The sequence below is a fragment of the Pholis gunnellus genome, assembly GCF_910591455.1.
Source record: "Pholis gunnellus genome assembly, chromosome: 21".
Lineage (NCBI taxonomy): Eukaryota > Metazoa > Chordata > Actinopteri > Perciformes > Pholidae > Pholis > Pholis gunnellus.
Window position 1 is genome coordinate 6,817,363 of NC_136548.1, and position 25,098 is coordinate 6,842,460.

The 25,098-nt window shown below is 46.2% G+C and overlaps 2 protein-coding genes across 2 annotated transcripts in view; one reads left to right on the top strand and one right to left on the bottom strand.

Annotated features, from left to right (window-relative positions):
* Positions 1-8,121, bottom strand: part of shisa9a (shisa family member 9a) — a gene marked incomplete at both ends in the record, with an annotated part of 41,712 nt that extends 33,591 nt beyond the window's left edge. Inside the window, 2 exon segments of the mRNA XM_079183130.1 lie at positions 6,863-6,969; positions 7,607-8,121. Coding sequence (XP_079039256.1) covers positions 6,863-6,969; positions 7,607-8,121 — 622 coding nt within the window.
* A 1,913-nt stretch (positions 8,122-10,034) lies between these two features.
* Positions 10,035-25,098, top strand: part of cpped1 (calcineurin-like phosphoesterase domain containing 1) — a 28,220-nt gene continuing 13,156 nt past the window's right edge. The window contains exons 1-5 of the mRNA XM_079183334.1: positions 10,035-10,139; positions 12,922-13,140; positions 22,461-22,633; positions 23,439-23,564; positions 23,720-23,852. Coding sequence (XP_079039460.1) covers positions 10,076-10,139; positions 12,922-13,140; positions 22,461-22,633; positions 23,439-23,564; positions 23,720-23,852 — 715 coding nt within the window. The 5' untranslated portion in view covers positions 10,035-10,075. The remainder of the gene's footprint in view (positions 10,140-12,921; positions 13,141-22,460; positions 22,634-23,438; positions 23,565-23,719; positions 23,853-25,098) is intronic.

Sequence of the window (25,098 nt, forward strand, 5' to 3'; positions counted from 1 at the left end):
CAACTACTTGATTTCTTTTTTTATGAAACACTGGAAAAAAAAGTTTTCGTTTGATTGAAAATCAATTGATCAAAGTAATAATTGATCAAAGTAGTTGTTTGTTGCAGCCCTAATTTGTAGCAAACCATTTCAAACATAAACTGTATATAAAATGTTATACAGGCTATCTATTTGAACTATTTAACATTTCAACCATTTATCCATTGCTTTTAGATAACTATTACAGCTGTTTATCTTTTACTTTTAGCTGTTATTTCACCATCTGTTACTTTTAGGTAACATCCCCTTTAGATAACTAACCGTGTATCCATTTCTTACTAATCGACTTGCTTGATAACTAGTTTTCACGCACTCTCAACCGCAACCCTTGATGTTCAGGTATTACAGAAGGCTGTATGAGCATTAGCATGTGGATATACAGTATACTTTATATAGTTTAATTCAAATCATGACTTTCATTTGTTGAGCTACGACACAATCTTCCCACGTACTCCCCGGCAACTGCAAAGGTACCCCCTGGGGTGCAAGCACCCCTAGTTGGGATTGGAATCACTAGCAAACCCCATTAGAGGAGAGCTTCCACTGTGAATACCATCAGAACACCGTTGGGAAGTGGCAGGAATGTATAAACTATTACTGTCAGCACTACAGAAGATTAGAGCTCTGTTTTCCTTTTACAGGAGGAAAAGTGTGTTATAATAGCAGCAGATTACAGCGGATTCCACACAGCGTAACACAGCTACACGTTAGGGGGGCCTAAACAGATTTACAATGCTTCGACTCAGCTCGCTTCAACGTATGTCTGACAGACACGGAGCTCGTTTCCTCAATAACTCCACTCCTGCAATGACAAAGGAAGCATGCTACGAGCCAAGTGCCTCTTGAAATGTAAACACAAACAAAACCCTCCACTTAAATACTGTTCAGACCTATCTTCCTCAATAATCACTTTTCTTTTTAAAATATTATATATATTATTTTTTTGTAAATTCATATTCGTACAGAAAATAATCTTCATTTTTGCGAAAGGCTTGACTCATTCATTTTAACAGTCGATTAAGGACAGTCAGTGTAGCAGTTAATTAGAAACCAGTGGTGATAACCACCTGTTCAAACATACAGATGGGAAGTCTGTCTGCTTATCCCATGACTGCCCGCGAGTGCTCCGTCATTACGGATAGCCAAATGTAGATGAGTCTGAAACAGATGAAGATAGATGGACGGAACGCCGCTCATCCCACTCAGGGTTTCACCGAAGCACAGCACAGGTTATATGCATACGCGGGCATGTGGTGAACATACACTCGAGCGCACGCACACACACGCACGCACACACACACACGCACACAGTCCAAGACGTAATTACCTGTCAAATGCAAGATGTGACTTCCTGGGAGTAAATGAAGTGATTCATATTTGTGAGGAGGGTGTGTGGGGGGGGGGGGGGGGGTTTGGCTGATTATATGTTAAGATATTCCCCGTCCGTATTGCTTCTTTTATTACAGCACCACAATGACAAGATGGCAAATTACACGCCGGTTGATGCAAAACAGGACCGAATAGGACGGGCGACGCGCATTAGGCCGGCGCTCTCTGCCCGTCAAAAAAATACTCTTTTGATTTCTTTAAATGTCCACAAAGTGAGTGCTTGTTCCAATTTACATTACCTCCCGCAAAGAATGCTTAGTCGCGGTGAGCGTGATGGCAGCTAGGGGGTCGCCGAGTTTTTCTGTTTTTCTCAGCCCAGTCTCCCTCCCCAGGCTACGTTGACACCTCCCTGGCCTGAACTGAGTGGATGTCTGTCGTTGGTCGATGCCTGCCAGCTGTGCGGCCCAAGAGCCCTAATAAACAGGAATCTAATGGGGTCCCTGGGCGGCTGAGGGGGCCTCACATTAAAATAATTAGGCAGAGAGAGGGTGCCAGAATGAGGCCCCTGAGAGGAGACTCTTCTGAGGATCTGAGGCCGTGACTTAATGACTTTTTTTCCCTTGTTGCTCACTGTAGCCTGATTTGCACCGTTAGTGTAATTTTATCGTAGGAACAACAGCTGTGTGGCACGAAATAACTACACCAAGACGATTTGTCAGGAGCGACGAGCTATTCAGACAAACTAAGTGGTGAATTGTGCCAAAGAGTGCAGGCAAGTATGTTATGTGGGGCTAAAGTTACAATATGTGAATTGACATTTTATTGTCTTTTAGTTTAGCATGTACGTCTCTAATGGCCATTTGCCAGCGGCATCAGTTTCTCAAGAGCTAACTTCACTTTCCTGATGTATTTGGTGGCAATTTTGAACGCTATAGTCCATATCGACAACATAATAAGCGAAACGTCTTCTGGGGCATGTTTGTCGGGATTGACGGATGTCTCCGGGCGGTTGTGGTTTGCTTGCTTGCACCGCCTGAAGTCTCTATCTTGTTGCCCAAATAGGTATTTTTTAGGTATCAACTGTCAAGGTGGCAGCAAGACATCACGTCTATGTCCGTCTATGCAAAAGTCACGCAAAGACTCCAGCAACAAATGCATTGGCCATTTTCATAACACGCACTTTAAGGAAAAGTTCACTAGAACTGTAAACATGACAAACAATTTTGTAGTTTTATAGGAGTTCATGTGCCTTGTGTGGGTTGCATCCAGCTAAGAAAAAATTCAGCACATAATGCCCCGTTAAACCACAACGTTTTGTATTTTACGCGGCATAAGCCCCTGCATGGTTCCAGTCTTTATGCTAAGCTATGCTAACCATTTTACATTTAGCATACAGTATTGAGAGTGGTATCAATCTTCTCGGGTAACTCTGGACAAGAAAGTGAATGACACTATGCCTTTTAAGTGCTTGTATGAAAATGGCCAGTACATTTGGTACGAGTGTCTGAGCGACTTTTGGTGGTGTGAACAGAAGTATATCAGTAAGAAAATGGGACAAAGAATAACCTTTTCCTGAATGGCTACTTAGCAGTAGACGCAGAGCAGAAACTGTCGCGGACAAACACGGGGGTGTGGAACCTCGGCTTCACCTGCTTTTCCTTCCCGTTTGAACGCGAGGACAGAAGCTGAGCTATTAAACGTAGCTGTCGCCTCCCAGATAACTACCTCCAGCCCTGTCATTTGCTCTCTCGGGCGGCCTCCTTTCGCTTGTTTCTACGGCTTGTGTGTGGGTTCACTCGCCGGAGCTCCTCTTTCCGCTCTGACACTCTGCAATCAGATGTGACACACTGAGGGCTCAGATGACAGCTGGGATGACAAGGTCACACAGTCACCTACTTTTAACGAAGGATATGCACAGCTCCTTTTGACAGGCCTGCACAGGGCGCACGCAGACACCCTCGCTCACACACACACACACACACACACACACACACTTGTACACACAGTCGCAAGGCGGAGCAGGAGTATTGTGCAGACGGGGCCTTTCCTCGTGCCTGTGCAATCTCGGAAGCAATTACCTATTAAAATTTCATCCTTTCCATCTCAGAATGTTTAGGCAAAGATTATAACTGCTGGGGAGGTAATTAAGCCTGCAAATGGTGATTTGAGTTGTGAATACAGAGTACTGTGTGTGTGTGTGTGTGTGTGTATCTGTGTGCTGATACCCACAATGACAATTACAGGACTAAGAAGTACAATATTGGTCTGGAGAAATTGTTCAGTGTAATAATTCACAAGGATAAATACTGTTTTACAATTAAATTTCCCCACTAACGTCTTTGTTAGATTATACAGTGAGTGGAGTAACAAAGAGATCAGCTTGTGCTGCTCGTCAGTTACACTTAAGAGACTCTCTGGCGCCTTAAACTGGAGCGAAAGTCACCCTGAACTCAGCGCTCGACTCAAGATGTTTGTCAGACTCTTTTTTTTTTTCTCTCCGCGCAGCAATCCAAACAGGAGCACAGCTTTACAGACAGAGGCAGAGTCAAAGCCCCCCCCCCCCCCCCCGTCCTTCAGAGTTTCAGAAAGTGCAACCCTCAGTCGGGGCGTTGCCTCTGAGATCTCTTGACTCTTCACACTGCGCTGTTTTCCCTTCTCCTTCCACCGTCCTCCCCTCTTCCTCCCTTAACCCTCCCTCCTTTGTCTCCTCGGCTCTCTTTGATGCTGGAAAGCGAAGAGACGCGCAGGATTTTTTTCTGCCTTTTTAAAGATTCAAACAAAGTCTCCGCAGGTTTTGGAGGAGACATGAAAGTGCTGCCAGCCGGCCCCACCTGGGGGATTGATGGTTCTGCTGGCTGGTTCTATTGGTTCGCGTATAGCAACCCAAAGTGTCCGTTCTTAATGTGCAGTCGTTATTGGAGGGCCCCGTCCTGGATGTGCACAGGGGCCCACAACATTAAGGAACACAAGCCCCGGGCTTTTGTGTTACTAATTGATGTTATCTCACTTGTGGTGTACGTGTGATAATGATTAGAGACGCAGCAAAGGGCGCATTGGGAATTCGGGTCTGCTTGTTTTGCTCTACCTCTGTTGACAAATGTGCTGATTTAAGTGCTTGAGGGGGAAACCGTATAAATGAGAAAGCGGCTGGGGTCATCAGCGATTCCTTTACAGACGAACAGCACTCTGAGACTGACAGTCGCTATCAGCTAATCGGAATTGTTTCCCCCTCCTACATAAGCAGCCGGGACCTGCCTGACCAGATTCATTGATGTCAGTAATAGGACAATCTAGCCCTAAACTGTAATCGATATGTATTTAGTACTGCAAATGTTATTTTCCAGCACAATCCTGTATCTGGACAAACTCTCTTTGTGCACACATACGGGGGCCCCTGTGAACCCGAGCGCTCGTCTTTACATCTGCCTCCCTCTCCTTCCCTTCCCTTCCTTTCCTCGTCTGAGGCTCTCTCACGGAAAAATCGCCTTGCCCTTTTCAGTCTATTTATCTTCCGTTAATCACTTAAAACAAGAATAACACGGTCATATCCAGCAAATCCATATCTAATTCCTCTCCCCTCAGCCTGCCCCCGGTGATGAATGGTCCTCCTCGGGGGCCGGCAGAGGCACCCGTAAACCGATCAGGCGGCTGTAAGAGAGGATCCCGCCAGATCACGGAGGTTAATAACATTGCACATGATTACCCACAACCCCAGAGGATTAGAAGGGCCAAGGGGAGCAGGTTCCACGTTGCAAATAATAATCACTATTTCACAGCAGTGTTGGTGCCGACCACTCAGCTGAAAGGCCGCCACGCTATCTCATCGCTCCGGTGAGGAAGGGAAAAAAAAGACTCCAGTGGACCCCAACACCTACTGAAAGGGTTTTTCATCTCTTTTCATGGCACCACTGTTGTGAGACTGAGCCCCCCCCCCCCCCCCCCCTCTGAAACCAAAACCATTTTAATGAATGCAACCTTTTCCATGAGATGTGCTCTCATCATGATGTTGATGGTGTCTGTGGGCGTAGTGCTTCATGCTGAGTAGGGTTATGTCACCTCGTTGTTAGCCCGGGGAGCTGCTGTAGGATTACATATTTATCTCATTCTACCACCACCACCACTTCCTTACATGAACACTTCCTGTCTTCCTGTCCTTTATAGCACTCGACATGAAATCCCAGAATTTCTTGCGGACTTGCTTTTTAAACTCAACTGTGTGAAAAGTTTCCAAACATATACTGTAGCTCGCGCAGGAAAAGGGTGTGGTGCTTTAACTGAATCAGGACGTGGACCTTTAAGAGGTCAATTTGGCATAAAAGAAAGAACATTTTCAAATGGCATTTAGAGAAAGAAATCTCCCAACCCAAGTGACCAAAATTCTTGAGGCCACATTATTTGCATTGTTAACTTGCAAAAATGATCTCATCCGACTGGCACATCTTTTCACTTTTCCTAAATCTAGGACTTTAAAACTCTACACCATGTTAAATGACAATTCCGACTGAAATCTCTCCAGCAGTCAGATGGAATTGCACAGAAAGACAGTCCTCTTCACGGCGCAGTTGCTATTCATCTCGAACAAATTCATCTGAGATCTGCTTTTTGTTTTCGGCACAAGGAATATGATGCAACTTTTAGAAGATTTGAATGCTGTGTGGTGCTGACTTCATTCCATGTGTTTATGATGCACATGTACTGTACACTCGGGTCTGCACATATTTGTGTGTGTGTGTGTGTGTGTTTTTGTGTGGATTCATCTTTGATCTTCGGTGTTAAAACACAAAGAAGCTCGGTACTGTAGCAGCCCACGGGACACAACGGAAATAGATGGCATTCATACGCTCTCTATTCTACCACCACCACCACCCTTCAAACCCCCCCCCCCAATCCCCCTACACGCAAAACACACATCCATCACCACCACTTACTTCCGACTCTCACACACACACTCCCACTTGCCTTTTTCTGTCTCTCTCTCTCTCTCTCTCTCTCTCTCTCTCTCTCATTATATCATGGGCATGAACCAAAATAAAACGGTGAATAACAGTTGGATTTGAAAAGCTGCAGAAAAAGGCAGGCAGATATTCTCTCTCTTGCGCGTTGTGAAATGGATGGGTATCAGGCCGGTGCGAGATAAGACAAAACCCCAATGCTGTCATTTGAAACAAAATAGGAACACGCCTGCAGGGATGTGTACTGTATATTTGAGGATTTTTTTTTTGAGTGCGCACCACCAGTATGAGACGTGAGTGTGGTTTTGAAACAGTTGAGCCCAGCTGGGATGAGTGACTCTTGCCGTCCTTACATCACTCCAGATGCCTTCATGAGGGCCTCTGACACCAACATGGACACAGCTTCTTCTTTTTTTTTGCTGACAGACATACACACACACACTCCCCACCCACACCTCTATATGCCGCCCTAAACAGTTCACAAAACCTTGCAGTAAAGAGCTGTCCAGACAACAACACCAACAAGAAAAAAAAACACTCACGGAGGTTTGTGGCCCTGGAAACATAGTGCTGCGAATGCATCCCAAGGGCCTCCTCCCCGCGATACTGCTCACCTGGACACCCGCCCTGCAGCACGCTGGCGACGGCCCTGTCAGACAGGAGAGAGAGACAGAGAGGCGGTGAGGGACGAGGGACGCAGACATGAGGAACTGTGCATAACAAGGGCTAATTTCATTATTCAGTTGGGCTGCACTGCTGCACAGAATCTTTTTTTTTTTCATGAAACTGTGATTTGCAAAAAAAATAAATGAAAAAATGGTGATTTCCCCGTGGTGAATGGGAAAGATTGTCCTGTTTCTGCAGCACATACACTCCTGCCTATTAAATGACACCGTGAAGGTGTGGGAAAGTGTTTTCACTTATCTACAATCATACACAATAGAGCATACGCGATGCCGCCTTGAGAGAAAAACCGCCCCCGCCTGATGAGAGAACACACACACACACACATAAAGAATCTGAAAACAGAAGATGACATGAGATGCTCTGGTTGCCATGCCAACCCGCAGCCTGTGTGAGGGACATTATATGCATTGATGCATTATTTGATCATTGATTCCTTATTATGCACTTCTGATGTGTACACCGGGGGCAGATGAGGAAATGAACGAGACGTTGCGCGCTCCGCATCTCTGCGTGCGTAGGCTACTACTGCAAGTCTCTTTGTAAACAAGCGCACTGAGAGAAGCAGGCAGGCAGACAGACGGCGCGCGCGAGAGACTTACCTGGACATGTTCTCTCTCTGAGGCCGGTGCGCCTTCTCCAGCCCCAATTTGGTGAAAATCCCCACGAGAGCCATGATGGCCACTACTCCACATATGATGTAAACAATTAAGTTCGTCTTGTCTTTGGTGCTGTCGATTATCTTGTTCATTTTTTTGTAGGGCGTCTGTCCGGTCTTCATCCACACCGGAGTGTCATAATTTTTACAGGTGCTCTGGTCCAGCCGCGAGTGCTTGTAGGAGCAGCAGAAGCGGAAGCCACAGGTGCCGCAGCAGTACAGATAATTGCCCGTCTTGCAGATGAACGGCGGGTCCCACTGGCCCATCACGTCGAAGTAACCCCGACACCTGTCCTCCGTGTGCGGGGTCTCCTCGGACACGCTCTCCTCCTCCCTGGAGCCGTTGGAGGTGGCGATCATGACGAATCCCCCGAGCAGCCCCGGCTCCCCGTCAGCCTTGCACACGAGAGCCATAAGTTTGAGCAACAAGAAGCCGAGGAGAAAGTATTTCCCTCTCATCGTGCTTCCTCCGCCGGTCAACTTCACGCAGACACGAAAAGACTTGGAGAGAGGGGAAAGGGCGCGCGGTCATGATATGCAGAAAAGTCCAGAAACACACATCCAAATAGCAACGCACCGTCATCCGCGCCGACGAACATCTTTATTAACATATCATCCAAAAGAAAGAAGCGCAGAATAAAAAACAGTCTCCGTGGAATGAACTTGGCTTAATCTAACTAAAAGCGCTCCGACGCGCGTTATCTGCTGCGTGTCCGTCTTTCACAGAGGCATTTGCAGGCGCAGATCTGGCGTTTTCAGGAGTGCATCACTTTGCATATCCATCGGGTGCGCTCTTACGCGCAGGAGTAGGCAGAGACACAAGCCGCGCAGAGGACGGGAGCGCAGTGAGCGAATGGAAGAGGCGAGGGTGGGAGAGTCTGGTGCGCAAAAGGAGAGGAGGAGGAGAACATGGGGAGGGAGTGAGACTGCGAGGGCTGCGGAGAGGGAGAGACACACACACACACAGAGAGAGCGAAAAAGAGGGAGAGAGACTTTATTGTTAAATATTATTATGATAAAAGCCCCGGATTACGCACTTCACTATACGGTTTTGCCCTCGAGGAAAGGCGTGGGAGCACCCCTCCCCCCCTTTTCCCAATGTATTCATTTTCAGAGTAGGTTGCCATTGTTTTCACAAGTAGCGTAATGTGCTGCAATAGGCAGTGGCTGACATATTTTCTAAATCAGGGCTTTTATTTTGAAAAGAGCCCTTCAGCAAAGATGTGGCCCCATGTAATTTCCACTAGATCCCTGGGGACTTTCTGGAAAAGGGTAAGGGGTTTGGTAGTGGTAAATCCTCAAAACAAAGATCGTAGTACGGATTTCTTTTTTTCAGATGAAAAAGTGAAGAACCTCATTCCCAAATGGTGTCCGATTGGAAAACGTCTCTCCCATTAATAGTATTTCATACATGTATGCTTTTTAGCAAACACAATAGACCTTAGACGTATAAGCAAAACACACTTTGCATAGAAGTTTTACATTTAGTGGATATCTCGAGTAGGCTACTTCAAGTGCAGTTTGTTGTCAAACAAGTCCTGAGAGAGAGAGAGAGATAGATAGAGAGCGAGAGAGAGAGAGAGAGAGAGAGAGAGAGAGAGAGAGAGAGAGAGAGAGAGAGAGAGAGAGTTGAGCTGAAGGGCATCATGTCTCTCCTGCAAAACATATTTGTATTAACCTGTAACTAAAGTGGTCTTGGTTCATTTAGCCGTTAAAAAGCAAACCTCTAAGGGACCTCCAGGGTTATTTGAACTGTCTGGAAGCAAGCAACCCGACAATTATCTCTCATTCAAATGCTGAAAATACAGAAAAGCAATTAGATTAAAAAAAAGGATGGGTGGATCCTGCTGAATGGGGAACCAGCTCTGTCCATGGTGCTGAAAGGCTCCTTCCTCTGTCCAAGGTCCCTCTCTATGTGGTAACGAGTGGCTGCGGGGGCGACCACGGGGGTTCCCGAACTTTTTAACACAAAAATGCGAAAATGATGAGGACTTGAGATGTTTAATTTATAAAGGCTTATGCTCCACCACCTGAATAGGATTAGGATAATTCAGTAAACATATTTAAAAAGAAAAATTATGTATGCCATACTAAGTGACAGTACACGTTAAAGGCTGTACCTGGATTGCTATTGTGAGGGTACATTGTTAGAGTGGAGACGTACATGCGCTCTTTATACTGTATCTTATTAAAGCCCGCACGTTGTAGCCACGCTGGGGGCCGCTGCAGCGAAAGTCACACAGACTCGCCAGCAGGCATGTGTAGTCGATCACCGATAGTCACCAGAGGCAGCGAGCAGTTAAGACAGCTGGGGAGACCCAACACTTACTCAACCAAACCTGTGTCGGAGGCTCGCTGACAGGCTCGCAAGTCTCAAACTAGTTTGCTCAGACAACTCTAACATTTGGAGCTCATGGCTGGGAGTGAGGATATCTTTCTCAGAGCCAAGCATCGGACTTTCAGCGGACTGACTGAAGGTAGCGACTAGCTGTCATTAGCCTATTTAGCCCCGCCGGGGTTAGCCACCGTACATGCTAATGCTAACGCTCTCTCTTTAACTCGGGGTGTTACACAAGTTGTTGTCGCTGGCTACGGGTGAAGAGTTTGACTGAGCTAACGCAGCCACTTGACGGCTATTGTGTAGCTTCGTGTTGATAACAGGGGACACGGTTGTCAACCGTAGCCAGGCTAGCTTGCTAGCTCGTGTTTACAAAATAAAGCGTATGAGTAACGTTAGTTACTGTTAGCAGCGGCAATGAATCAAATCAGTGCAGGGGAACAACGCTCCGTTTTGTGTTGTTGTTTAGAAGTATTATAGCTTACTTTTAATGGCCACATGTAAGAGTTGGTTGTAATCTGCTTTGAGTATAGGCTAACGTTAATATTTTAAACTTCGGTCCACTTTGAATCCCGAGGGTCTCCAATGAGGAACTCTTAGTTTGCAGCAAACGTTTAACCACATTTCTGCATTTTATTTTTTTTAGGAAGAGTTGTAGCACAACTTATCATTGTCAAAGTGGCCGCGACCTCATTTGAGTTGATTAAATTAATCCAACGTGTTTCATTACTAAAGTGGTTCATCCCTGCAGTCAAACCAATCGCACTAACCTGCTCATTCATGTTCTTTCAACCTTGCCTGTCTGCTTATTTCTTTAGCACCTACAGGAGGAAACCAGTTAGTTTAAAGGAACTCGAGGGAAGACATTTAAAGCAAGCCCCCCCCCCCCCCCCCCTGTGTGCTTTCATCATTCATTCACCTCAGATGATGATTAATTTTGTTTGGAGTGCACAATCTGCCACCTGAGAAATCTGTGCGATTTATGTTTGAAGTTTTGCTCAACCAGCGCAGCCACACTGCCTCTTATCTCCTGTCATGGGAGCCTTTTCGGCTGCTGCAACTCCTGGTGTTGGTGTTGTTGTTTTTTAAGTTTCTTTTTCCGTTTGTCTGTGAAATAGTTCACACGTCTGACTCCAGAGAGAGACGTCGTGCTGTAAAAGTATGCATCGGTAACAAAAAGCTTGCAGGATTTGTGTGAGTGGGACTTGCAGCTCTCGTAAATGTCTTTGCAGATTGTGTCTGTTGTTGTTCAGGATACTCGCAAACAAGATGGCTAATAGATCAGGAGTGGGACCGACATGCACGGGGGTGTACATGCGCATTTCATATTGTATTTGTGTGATTGGAAAAGTTACTGGTTGGGAATTGAGTTTCACACGAGGCGCGCTGGGGCAGAGTTTCGACTCTATGCTGAGCTGCCTGATGAGAGTTTTTGATGTATACTTAAAAGGCCGATCTGGTCTGTATTCTCGTAAGCAAGTAAATGCTGATGGACTGTCATAGACTTCTGAGATGAAGCAGGAAACTTAATTCTATACCTCAGTGGTAATGGCAGCTGTTCAAATTCAAAATTCATCCTCAGTCCTCACTGTGTATCGGTTAAGATCAAGGCCAGGCTCGGTTGCACTGCAGCCGCTCTAATGTAATTTGGTTGAAGAGATAATGATGATAATCATAAAAGTAGAATGTGTTTCCCCTCGTGTTTTTTCTTCTTCTTCTAAATGTCAATTCCACAGAGGGGATCATTGTTAAGGAGGAGGGGGGATCATTGTTTTACTCGCCTGATTCCCAGGAGGCAATGGGCTCTTTGTCGCGCTTGTCTCTGCCCATCTTTGTTCAAGTTTCTCCGGAGGACAGACTTGGTGAACTCATTTGGGAGAGAGAGAGAGAGAGAGACGCGTGGAGAGCATGTTAAACACGGAGGATGCTGAGCAGCTTACTCGTCCCTGCTGAGTGTGAGTGATGGGATTTGAGCAGATGCAGACTCTCCACAGCGACGGCGGCGCACACTGCTTTTTTTCCCCTGCATCCTTCCGGAAACCAAACAAGTGGAGCAGAAACTGTTTACACCTGCTCTCTTTGCATTTGCGGGGCAACAAAGGGACTTCATTTCCATATCACTTGGCCGGGGCCTTTCTCTTGTGTCCTTCATGTCGAACGTTGTCATTACCATCAGCCAGATGAAGGGTCTGCTTCCGTTCTATACATGGGAAGCCTGGAACGGTTTGCCTTTTTAATGAATATTTGAGAGGGATTGGCTGGTCGGGCCCTTCTGTTACGCAATATCAGGATTATGTAAAACCCTTGTTCTTTTGGCGTCCGTGCTCTAACATGTAGCTGTTTGTTAATTATTTAGCATTGGTTACTCATGCAGTGAGCATGTGCATGTTTAACAAAAGGCCGTACATTATGTTCATCCCAGTTTCTCAAAGTTCAAAGTGATGTCTTTGAATGTCTTGTTTTGTCGTTCCAAAACAAAATATTCATAAAATATTCAGTTTAATTTGATGTCTTTAGAAAAACGGGAAATATCCGTATATGAGAGGCTGAGAATGGCATTTCTTTGTTGCCATTTTTGCACAAAAAATGACTAACGATTATTCGCTAATCAAAATAGTTTAAAAAATATAGGCGATTATTTTTCTGCTGATCGACTGATCAATTACTCAAGTAATCGTTGCAGCTCTAATTCGCACATTGTAAATGAGAATAATATTAAAATCTGTACATGCATGTAAATCAGTAAAGACTGAGTTACATCTTGAGGATGTGTAAATGGATAATAAACACATTTACTATCAAACTATGATGATCTCAAACGTGTTTTTGCCTGATGCAGCTTTAAATTCAGTTTTATTTCATTCTTGTCTCAGCAGTAACCCTACCCAACTGCTAAATCCGTTCTGGTCTCTCTTCTTCAGATGCAGAGCGCGAGTGGACGGGACCGTTTTGCTTCATCCAGGCCGCCGACCCCCAGCTGGGGCTGATGAAGGCCTGGAAGGACGGCGACTGCGACGGCGGAGGGGACGAGTGGGACGAGGAGATCGAGCTCACCAAGCAGGCCGTGGAGGCCGTCAACCGGCTCAGACCCAGGCCCAGGTTCATAGTGCTTTGTGGGGACCTGGTCCATGCCATGCCAGGTAGGGATAGAGCGCATTAAAACTCAAGCACTGCACTTAAAAAAAACTTTCTAAAATGTTGTAGTTTTCAAGAACCCCACGAGAGCATTACTCCTACCATCTCTCCTCAAAATGAAGAGGTTGTCATTGAGAATGAACATATTTTTCTGTGGGTCCTGCTGTTGTGTCGTGATGAAACGCTGTTTCAAGTACATTGCTTTTTCTTTTTTTTTGCTTAACATTCAACTCCTCTGAGCGATCAATGCATGCTGAGTTCTGAGGGCTGTAAAGAAACTACTGCGGCACGAGCCGCAGAGACGTTCCCACGGACAAACAAGCCACTGGCATCAACCGGCGCAGCTGCCAATTATCCGCCTAATGTCGGAGGACATAATGTGCACCCGCAGATGCCGGTGGTGCGAGTTTAAACTCCGCTCGGCCTCTTTTTTTAGTGCGACCAAACGTCACAGCAGCGGTCCCACAAGCGCCATCGCGTGGCATCTGGTGCATCGCGCGGGCTCGCGCAAATTCCGCACTCATCCGAAAGTGTGCGAAATGGCTTTCCCAAATTACAGATAACTGCAAAACTATTTAGAAACACAAGCTGGGATGTCACGCGCTACACACCGTTTCACCGATCAACTTGTTTTATCAGCCATCGAACCTCATATCTTTTATTCTCTCGCTAACACCTGCTGACCTTTTTTGAGGTGTGTGGCCAGCGAACATAAGAGTTTTCCTACTCGGATAATGAGGCCGCGTCCTGCTGGCATCCACACGATACAGCTTTTTAATATACACAGTGCAACCCGAGCTGACCAATCGCAGCTCCTGCCGCCTCTGCGTGGTATCTCTGTAGCCGCCGTAGTCCAGACGCGCCGTTGCTGAGTGCTCACACTTGCTAGTGGCCTTTGCGAGCTGAAATGTCATTCAGTTTAAGCTGCTTGGTGATTTATTATTCAAACTTCCCACAGATCTGCGCTACATCAGACATTGGAACTGATATCTCCACCGTGTTGTTGTATCCTGACGTGCGTAGAGGTCGGACTGATCAGCAGTGTCGAACCTGCCTCAGCTCGCTCTATTTCCACGGTGGGTTGTAGTGTTTTCACCTGCCCAGCATGAGATGACTTTCCGATTTAGGCTGGGAAAGCTGCTCTGAAAGGAGCTATTATGCCAATGTCAAATATATTTGTCATAACTGCAGAATGTGACACGAATGTTTCTGACTGAAACCATTAAAAATGTCACGCTGTCACACAGGCACGCGGTGTAATCTGACTCTCATCGGGCGATGCGGCTGTCATTTAATCTTTCTTTTTTTTGGAGCCCCGGGCAGAATTGTTTATTTGTGACCCCGGTGCAGCTGGTCGCAGAGTTTTTTTTGTTTGTTTTTTGTGATGACCTGCAAAACAAATGCACGTATGCACTTCTAGAAATAGCGGATGGCATTTGACCAAAACACTTAACGGAAAGGGTGCGTACGATAGACAACGTGGTGTTTCGTTATACCGAATTTATATTTACAGATCTGGCTTTAAGGACGGCGTATGTAGCAAGAACTCTCAAACCTTCCTTATACTGCGTCCGAAGACTAGGGGAGCTTCTGCTGCCCTCTGAGACATGATGAGACATAATGAATGGTCTCTGTGAACATCAGCCTTTGGATGGTTCAGCTACGGAATATTACTCATGGAGGGAGGTTTTGAACATTAGCCGTTTTCCAGCCAGCCAAACACTGAAACCCCCCCGATGACAGCAGCTGATATTTATCTGTGGAAAAGCACAGGCCTTCTGGCTATTCACCCGCAACTTTAGTTAATGTGCTGATGAGGATTTCGACGAATTTGATTTAACCAGACGCACGTTGAATTTCTATCCAATTCCCCAAACATCTATATAAGATAGCAGCTGTTGCAGCTGGGAGGTAAAACAAAAGTTTGTTCCCTGCCCTGTTTGTAAAGTCTTCTTTGTAAACGTCCGACCTCTTGTGACAGCGTGCAATATCTGTCTGCACGAAGCACCTGGTTGCTGTTCGTATGAAGGGCGAGATGTTGCCTCGTCAAATGGCCGCAGATGGAGAACACGCGGCCCATTTCTATCCAATCATTTCTGAATCATCGCTTAACAGCAAGCGCAACGTTGGTTTCACTCCATCAATCTAATGCTGGGAGTTAGACACGCTAGATGTCTTGGAACCGGGACAGCGGTGCCGGCGTCTTCTGCCACGGTCGGCAGCTGGTTTCCCAAATTCACCAGATGCTTTTCGCCGTCTCGCCAGACAAACAGATTTTGCACAATAGAACGGGGGTTTGGGAAATAGTCGGTTACATCCTGGAATGGCTGGTCGAGTAAAGCAAACGATAATGTCGCTGCTCATTTCCCACCTTGTTAGGAACCGACACGCCGCGTTTGACTCGTGCTGTGTTCAGTTATGCTCCCTTCCGTCTGCCCCGTGTCTCTGCTTCGGTAGTGACAGAGATGTGATGATTAACGCAAAGCTGTCAACAGAAGCCAAATAATTCCACCTATAAAGTAAAAGCTTAAGCTGTAACGATACCCGTGTATTTTTAGTTTGGCAGGCAACAGCGGACGCTTTCATTGAAGTCACTGTAATGAAGTGACTGCAGCGCGGTGAGCGTGTTTTTCTCGATGTCCAGCTGCCTGATTTGATAACGGGATAGGAGGAATGGGCTCGGCGGGACCCACAGCAGAATTAATGTGCAGCAAAAAAAAGAGCCAGTCGCCGCCAACTTTATGCAAACTACATTTGCATGACAATTATGGGAGTAGCGTGAGGTGCCTGTCTGGCTGCCTGGCCTAGAGGGAATGGGCACAGGGAGAGAAGGAAAAACAGAAAAAGTCATCAGGCGAAACATTTCTGGCCTTGATTCTGATTTAAAGACGTATTTAGCCGAATGTTTTTGTTCTATGTGGTGCATATATGTCATCTGTAAATTGTCCTTGACCCCCCCCCCCCCCCCCCCCCCCTTGTTTTCTAAAATTTGACTCGAGGCAAAACTATTCGCATGCAACACAGATTTAGCTTGGCTTAGTCACGGGGCCACTCTCTCGCCTCCCTCTCCTCTGCTTTTTGGGTCATAACGACCTCCAATTTTAGCTGCGCGGCGACAGTCCTGAACACTCCTGGAGCTGTCTCCCCCGACCATCCGAGAGCCTCCGCTGTAGGCGTCCCAAGTATCCTCATCATCTCTATGACTGCGCCATTTAGACCGCAACATGGCCACCATCCGCCCCCCCCCCCCCCCCCCGCGTCTCACACCAATGAGGCCCATTTATAGGTCGCGGCGAGATCTATTTCCCGCGCAGAGCTGGGATAGTGGAGAGTGTAAGCAAAGGGGGTTTAAACCGCGACGCCTTCGGGGACCTTTTTAAACGCCGCGGCGTCATTCCTTGTTACTGTCAGCCCTCGACACAACAGGTTGTGTGTGCCATCCTCATTACTCGCCACGTCCGTCACTTGCCTGGCAACTGGGCTGCTGCACAAGTCGGGAGGAGAGAAGAGATATTATAGCCGGAGCTGCTACTTCCGTCTCCCGGCTGACATTTCCCCTTAAAATGTTTATTTACAATACAGAATGAATGGGTGGCGGCCAGGGGAAGCTGGCTGTCAACCGGCATTGTCAACACCGCTGCCTGTCGGCGACAGGAAATTGGCAACTGTATTTCTGTTCCCACGGATCTCTCTCTCTCTCTCTCTCTCTCTCTCTCTCTCTCTCTCTCTCTGTCTCTCCTCTCCTTCGCTCTGCTATCCATCTTTCTCCGCCGTCTGTCTGTTCTCCTTAGCAAGCAGCTGCGGTCTCATGCCTCATACCTTATTTTGACATCCTTCATTTGCAAGTCTGACACGGCGCACAAACACATTTATTCTCGCCTCTGATGAATCTATTTGAAACATCCGTGCGAGTTGAATCTAATGTGTGCGGAATCAATAAGTTCCGTTTGTCGCTGTAATTGCTCTGAAACTGAACCCTGATGGACTCGGAGGCTTTCATTTGCGTTCCATGACAGCGGTCCACGAGGTACAGACCCGATCCAACACAACTAAACATTCTTAGGTCATTGCAGAGATGGGGTGGACTAGGACTTGGACTCAAGTCTCTCACACACACACACACACACACACACACACACACACACACACACACACACACACACACACACACACACACAGTGTGATATTTCCATGTTACCATGAGTAACGTTAATCTATATCCAGTTTTAGGGCCAATATACATTATTATTTACTTTAAAGACTTTGTCCGTTGTTTTTTTTAAATAATTTATTGCACCAGCCTGTTTCAAGTTATTATGCACCACACAACGTATCACTGCTGATAGTGTATGCTAATAGATGGAGGAGTAATGATACAGTACACGCTTTGAATTCCTTAGATATAGCTGTGATCTAATCAGACCGGCTGTCACGCAGCAGATGACGGAGCGTTCTTTACAACCAGAACAGGCTTGCCACTGAAAGACTTGAGACTCGACTTGGACGGTTCTTTAAAGAACCTGCTGGCGCGGCGTTTGCTCCCGCGGCATTGCGTCCTTTGCGACCTCTACTGACAGAATTTTCCCTCATCCCAATTCCCTGTCTCCAATCCAAGCCCACCCCCGGGAGACGCTTTCTCATCTCAAGGACTTCCTTCAATCTCGCCCATCCCTCACTCACTTTCCCTCTGCCCGCGTCTTTCTCTCACTTATTCTCAAATCTGACAAATGAAGAGGATAAAGAGCGGAGTAGGGAAGGGGGGGGCGAGATAGAGAGCTGATTAGATTAGAGAAACATGCTGGACTTAACACCCTCCTAATGAGCACTACAAAGGATCCAAGCTTCGTCTCTGGGGCTTCGTGAGGGATATTACGCATGATACAGCGGGGCAGAGGAGCGTATGTGTGCGCATCTGCACGTGAGTCAAACTCATAAAGGTGAAGTCGAGGTTACCTTGGGACTCCCCCTGTCCCCCCCTCTCTGTAGCTGTGGAAAGCTGTTTAATTGTCTCTCCGCGGGATTCTGAAGCAGAGGAGAGTTTGAATTTGTTTTAGGGACAAGCATTTTGGAATCTTTTTTTGAAGTGTGTGGGGGGGGTGATCAGGGAGGTTCTCTGTGTGTTTATCTAATGGGATCGTCCAGAGGCTTGTGCAGTAATAGCTTTGTAGGGAGGCACCCTTAAGGCACTAGTATACTCCGTCAGAAGTGCTTGTCGGATGGTTGAACCGTTTCAGACACCCCACACCTTCGTTTAACTAACATTAGCGCCCAAGGTGAGGTGAGACATTTGGCAGGGTTCAAACTTCTCCCTTACGTCCTCTTTTATTTTTTATTTATTTATTTTTTTTATTGTACACATCTACATCGGTCACTTGTCATGTGAACAACCGAGTGCATGAATGTTTTTTTTTTTTTTTTTGGGGCAGATTTGACAAAAATAAGGACCGTGACATCATTTTGTTAGTATTGGCCCCATCGCTATTTTGGAGGGAGATAATATCCGTTACCTTTTCATGTACTGAACCCATGAACACTCTCACATTGTTTAAAAGAACGTTTTCTTCCTCCAATAAAATGTAAACACTGCATGAAACCATGTTTGTTCATGCCGGAATCATCACGGTGAAGAAGATTATAAGCATGGCTGATTTTGATGAGTTTCTATGTAGGGATGTCCCATTCAATCAAACATTGGGTTTCTGCCAATTCTGAGTCTTATTTGATACTTATATTTATCTACATGTATCCGACCATATTTTTCCCAAGCTACTAATAACTCAGATCCTGGTTGAAAACTATCCAGATGCATTCAGATTCACACGTTTTCACCGGCAGCAAAATGTGTAAAGGAGAGCAGCGTTGCCAAATTAGCAGTTTAAAGTGGCCAAAGCACAATAAAGAAAGGAAATACATGTGTCTATAAAATATGTCCAGATGGCCCCAGGTACCGATCAGGTGGCGACATCTCTAGTTGTATGGTGACCGTTCACATTAGGACATTAGGGTTTACGGTACTTGTGTTGAATTTCATCATGCGTGGGATTGAAAGGTTGTGGGATACATTCAATACAACTCCCTACCCTTACGAATCCCTCGCTACCACCTTGTCATAAGCTGTAGGCCAAGTGCCACATCAGCACCGCCTGTCAGCGTCGGTATGTGCTCGAGTTACTCACAAATCCACACCTTGAGAATACAGTTTAAGTGCAGGAAATGTGTGTGTGACAGCAAGACCCCGCACACCGACGCCTGTGTGCAATCTCAAGTGCTCACAGCCTTGGACGGGCTCAACGAGAACTCGCCAAAGTCTCCTGTCAAGGTTTGACACTCGCAGTGTTGCAATCTCATTAAATGAACAAGGCCTTTCAGTCAGCGCTCCAGAGCTCCAGAGAGAGAGAGAGAGAGAGAGAGCTGAGAGCGCCATTGTGTTTTTATTTCCGTATACCCTGCATGTGTCTTATTCCAAAAGAGGAAAGCAGGGCGAGAAAACGTATGCATAAAAATTCATTTTTCAATTACTTCATGAACCTTCATTATTTCCTGTGCATACTTCAGGAAATGGGTTCTCGTCACAAATCCTCTCCTCTACTCCCCCCTTTGTATTGTACCCCTTGCCAAGCGAGCGTTCATTCGCACAATGCTTGTATGGCACTATTATTAAGGGGAAGTGAAGGAGAGCCAACTGACAAATGTAATCGGATAAGTATGAATCCAGTTTTCTAGTGAATAGGCCGTCTGGAATGGTCCAACTGCAGCGGGACATATTTATCTAAACAACCTACAAATATTAAACTGACACGATGTCATGCCCATCGCCGCTCCCCATTAATCTAAAGCAAGGTGTCCTAAATACGGATTGATGGCGTACCCGTGGTCGGGGATTGGTTTACGCTGGGTTGCGCTGAAGGATGATTCATGGACTTCGCCATGTTAGCGGATGGCTGTAGTTACGGGCAGGCAGCCGGAGGTGTGAGGGAGCAGAAGGCAGCGCAGCGTCCCCGTCGCTCTCTGAGGCCACCAGTGTTTTTTTTTTATTTTTCACATTGATGTATCCAAAGAAAGTAAAGTACGGCTACACGGTCTCGTTGAGCCCCACCAATTTTTCTTCCCACTCACTCCATTACACACATTCACACTTGAGTGGTGTCAAGCATGTAACATATTATTTTTATTTATTTACCAACCAGCTCCACTGGAGCAGGTGACAAGGTCCCTTCTGGAGTCATCCGAGCTTGTTGAGAACTCTGAGAAACTGACCGTAGGAATAGAAAAAACAAGGCGAAGTCTCCCTCTTGAATAAATAAATCAAATCTGTTGAGAACCAATTGAACAGCTGGGTCAGTCGAGAGCCAGCAGCTGCACCGGAGCGCCTCGGCATTTCAAATGACAACCTTTGCGGCCCCCTGCTATCCATTCCAGCTTCATTAGCGCGGCTGCCTTTGTCTGCACTGTATATCATTGTGGCAGCGGTCAGATATTGTGTTTGTGGAATAATGACTCCGCATTGTTGTGGCCTCCGCCGCCATCGTTTTCATCAACACTCTGCTTTAGACGGTCAACTCCCCAGAGACCAAACCACATGTTTAAACTGCATTACTCATCATCACCCGCTGGAGAACCATTGCTCTGATCATTTATCTGTTTGAATTGATAAGGTATGTATAGTATAGTAACAGTTTTACTTTAACTTTTCATGACACAGAAGCAAAAATGTCAGTTTTTTTTTTTCTGTATATCTCTTACATATTTCATTCCCTAGTAGTCAATATTGACCAAGAGACTTGCTAGAGGTGATCTATGAACCTTTTATGTCACTAATCTTTTTATTGCCAAGGAAGTTTGCACCTACAAGGAATTTGTCATGGGGTGTGGTGCATAACATTTAACAATAACATTAAACAATCAACACAGTGCAAGAAATAGAAACATATTAAAATGTACAATAAAATATAAAATAAAGTGCACAACAAACAGCTGTAGACAAGTGAAATATTAAAAGTGTTGAGTGTGTTTGAATAAAGAAACATAGGGAAATAGGAAATTGTCCTGGGGATGACAGAGTCAGTGGGGGTCCCGGGCTTTGTTAATGGGCCCGACTGCGGATGGGAAGAAACTGTTTGTGTGTTGTGAGGTCTTGGTCCTGATGGACCGCAGCCTCCCGCCAGATGGAAGGGGCACGGACAGTTTGTGTCCAGGTTGAGCGGGGTCGGCTACAATCTTTCTTGCTCGCTTCAGGGTCCTCGAAGCGAACGAGTCCTGGAGGGACAGCAGATTGCAGCCGGTCACCCTCTCGGCAGAGCGAATGATGCGCTTGCGCAGTCTGCCCTTGTCCTTGGCAGTGGCTGCAGCGTACCAGACCGTGATGGAGGAGCAGAGGATGATCTCAATGATGGCAGTGTCACACAGAAGCAGTTACTCTCCAAACCTGCGCGGGGGATGCAGATTTTAAAAAGTCGTAAAAAGGTGTCGCACAGAGTCTGTTTTACAAAACAGAAGTCTGACAGGCTGGCTTAATTAAGAAAGAGATGGTTTTCTTTTTTTTATATTGATACATTTTAAGCTCCGCATTCTCTCGCTCTGTCATGCACAAGATGTTCTGTCGGATGTTCTCTTATGTAATGAGTCCTATCCAAACATCCGAGGAAACGTTTGCTCTAAAAGTAGGCCAGTAAAATAATTACTCTGATGAATAGAAAGGAGAATAAGAGAGGAGAACAGAGAGACGAAGGAATAACTCGAGATAAATGGCTGATAGGTTTGTTTGATATTCATTCTGAATTATAAATAGGATTGACTCTCACCCATTCTCTGTCTTTTCACCTATGCTGGGAGTTTTGTACGCCCCTCTTTTTAGCGTAGTGCAAACAAATGAACACATTGTAAGGAAACCAACAGCCTCGTGTGTCTCGGACCAGTGGATCTGCCAAGTGCTCCGCAGAGCGCTCGGCTCGGCACAAAGGTTGGGTTTGCCGCGTGGACTCGAGAGCTTTTCCTGCAGAAACACTGCTCATCATGCCAGTAACCATGGTGATATAAAGTCGAGCTGTACAGACTATTGATCGTTCTCCGAGCTGTCATCGTTATCATCCGAATAATCCCCCCTTCCCTCGGGCGGCTCTCACCTGTCTCACCCGTTAAACTCTCAATCTGACGGTTTGCATCAACGTTCGTATCAAATTCTCTCTCTCCGACTCGTTTTTTATCTTGTCCACGTTATTTGTTGTTAGCAATATTAATTAAGTCATTGCCGTGTTGTTTTATTTATGTGGATGTCTGTTTTCCTCCTCACTCCCCCCCCCCCCCCCCCCCCCCCCCCCCTCCCCAGACACCCCATTCAGAGAAGGTCAGGAGCGAGACCTGAAGGCAGCCTTGAAGGGGACGGATCCCTCAATCCCGCTGGTGTTAGTCAGTGGGAACCATGACTTGGGCAACACCCCCACCTCCAGGACACTGGAGCAGTACTGTAGTGCTTGGGGAAATGACTATTTCAGCTTCTGGGTAAGCAGAGACCTGGACATGTTTAATTAGCAGTAGTGGCTTGAATGGTTCATTAGGACCAAGGGCTTAGCTACACATGCATACATGTTCGCCTTGAGCGTACCCTCCCTTGTTTTGAACGCGACATTAGCCAAATTCCATGGCTCTGTTTTGCAATGTGCAATATGTAACTGATGTGTAAAGGGGTACTTTCGCTATTTAGTGATGTACTTTCATAAAGTTTGGGCACTGGTGGGAATTTTCTTCAAGTTTGGTACAAACGTCCATCTGGACTCACGGATGACCTGATTTGATTTTGGTAGTCAAAGGTCAATTTCACACAAATGTTGAATAGGATAAAATCATGAAGTGACTATTTTTGGACGAACATGGATTTAACTGCAACATGACTGGTTGGCGGAGGGATACGACCGTGAAGGGTTAATTCTAGTTTCATGTTTAAATCACGGTTTACACTCGACTGGCATACATTTCTGTCCGCTCAGCATTTACAACAGTCTTTTTTTACATATTTCTAACCACTTAAACACATATTTTAGGCCATAGGCCCTCTTTGACTGAAGGGACCTGCTCACATGCTCATTTTGCCGATGTTGTCATTCATGTAGGAACCGTAGTCGTGGTATTTTTTAAAATAAGACGATTTGTCGTTAGAAATTAGCACAGGCAACAAAGCCACTGTAGGAATAGACTTATTATTCTATATGGTAGAAAATGCACTCCAACAGTAGTCCTTTTGTAAGGAAGTTGTTGTTGTTTGAACAATGAATGAGCAGCAGGTCTCTTCTGTCTCCTGTTGTCTCAGGTGGGTGGAGTCCTCTGCCTGGTGCTGAACTCCCAGTTGTTCTACGACGCCTCGGCTTGCCCTCAGCAGAAGGAGGCCCAGGAGACGTGGCTGGAGGAGCAGCTGAGCAGAGCCTCCTCCTCAACGGTAGAATGGCCTCGCTGAGATGATTCTATTCTTGTCTGATTCTATTCTTGTCTGATTCATGAAGACGTTTTGGATAATTGCAATTTTTCTCACAATTGAATTTAGTCTCTGGAGATCCGTGATGAACCCGTCCCCTCACATGTGTCTCTGTTCAGGAACCCAGACCCAAACACGTCCTGGTGTTCCAGCACATTCCTCTGTACCTAAAGAGCCCCGACGAGGAGGACGACTACTTCAACCTGCAGAAGGGGGTCCGGCAAAACCTGCTGGACAGGTTCAAGAAGGCAGGTGGGACAGCAGGGCTCATTTTCCCCTTTTTCCTCCAGGTGCTGTGTATTTATGCAGACCAACTCACAGTGACTCAGCGGTGTTTTCCTGTCCAGCATTTTGCTCAAGGGCACTTCGACACAACAGACGGCATGCCTGTCTCTTCTAAATACTTGGTCCAGATGTGTGCATATCATTAATCCCCCAACTTTTTGAGTTAGAATTAACAAAAGAGATAAAGCGGAGTCGTATTGTTTAGAAAGCTTCCGAAACGCTTAAATATCAGCAGTGTTTTCCGTGATGATGGATTTAAGTCACTGCGTCTTAAATTCCTTTTCTTAATACCTCCGTTAAACCTGTTCCTTTTTGAGCATATCTAACCGAAGCACAGTTAAGATCCCAGCCCAGAGGATTTATGTGCCATTAGCCGGAATCACAAGAGGAGCTCCTGGCGCGCACACACACAACACGGGCGTGATTGAATTAATTAATGCATTCGCTCCCTATAAGAAGAATAATTCCATAATCAAATCCATTGTCATCGGCTTATACCAGTCTGATACAAGGGTATCTGGCCGAGAGACTCTCACAAGGACAATGCGTCTCTAAGAACACACGCACACACACACACACACACACACACACACACACACACTACACTATCTGGCCACTTCTGCACCACTGATTGACAGGACCACTCATACGGACACGTGTCATGCTACTCGATCATGCATCAAGGTGACTGTCTTGGGATGGTATTAATCTCATTATCCAGCCATTGTTCCAGCATGTGTTTAACCATGTTGATCTGACGACCCCCTCTCCCTTATAATTGATTGCTCCTCTCAGGGAACACTGGTTAAAGATTTTAAAGGGCAGTCTGCACCGGCTTTCTATATGCAGGAACGCAGTATGTGCACACTGTGTGTGCGCGGAACATGCAAGTCCTTTCTCAGAGCATGTACTGTGTGTAGTGCCTACGTATGTGGACAGACACGCTGCTGCTGGCTGTAAAGCCGCGTGTGCGCTACAGGACTTTCACACGCGTGTACGAACACGTGTTCAAGTACAATATGTGCTACTTCTGCGAGAGAAGGGCTGCGATTCGATCCGGCCTGCCATTTATCGCGTCGTATTTTCTGGAGATGTCTACTGCTCGGATGGAGAATTTCAAAGCCGCTGTGAAGTTCTCCATCACTTTGGTGACGTGTTTGTAAAGATTTGTGCCGATTTTAAGATCGTGGGGAAATTCAAGGTTTCCATATGA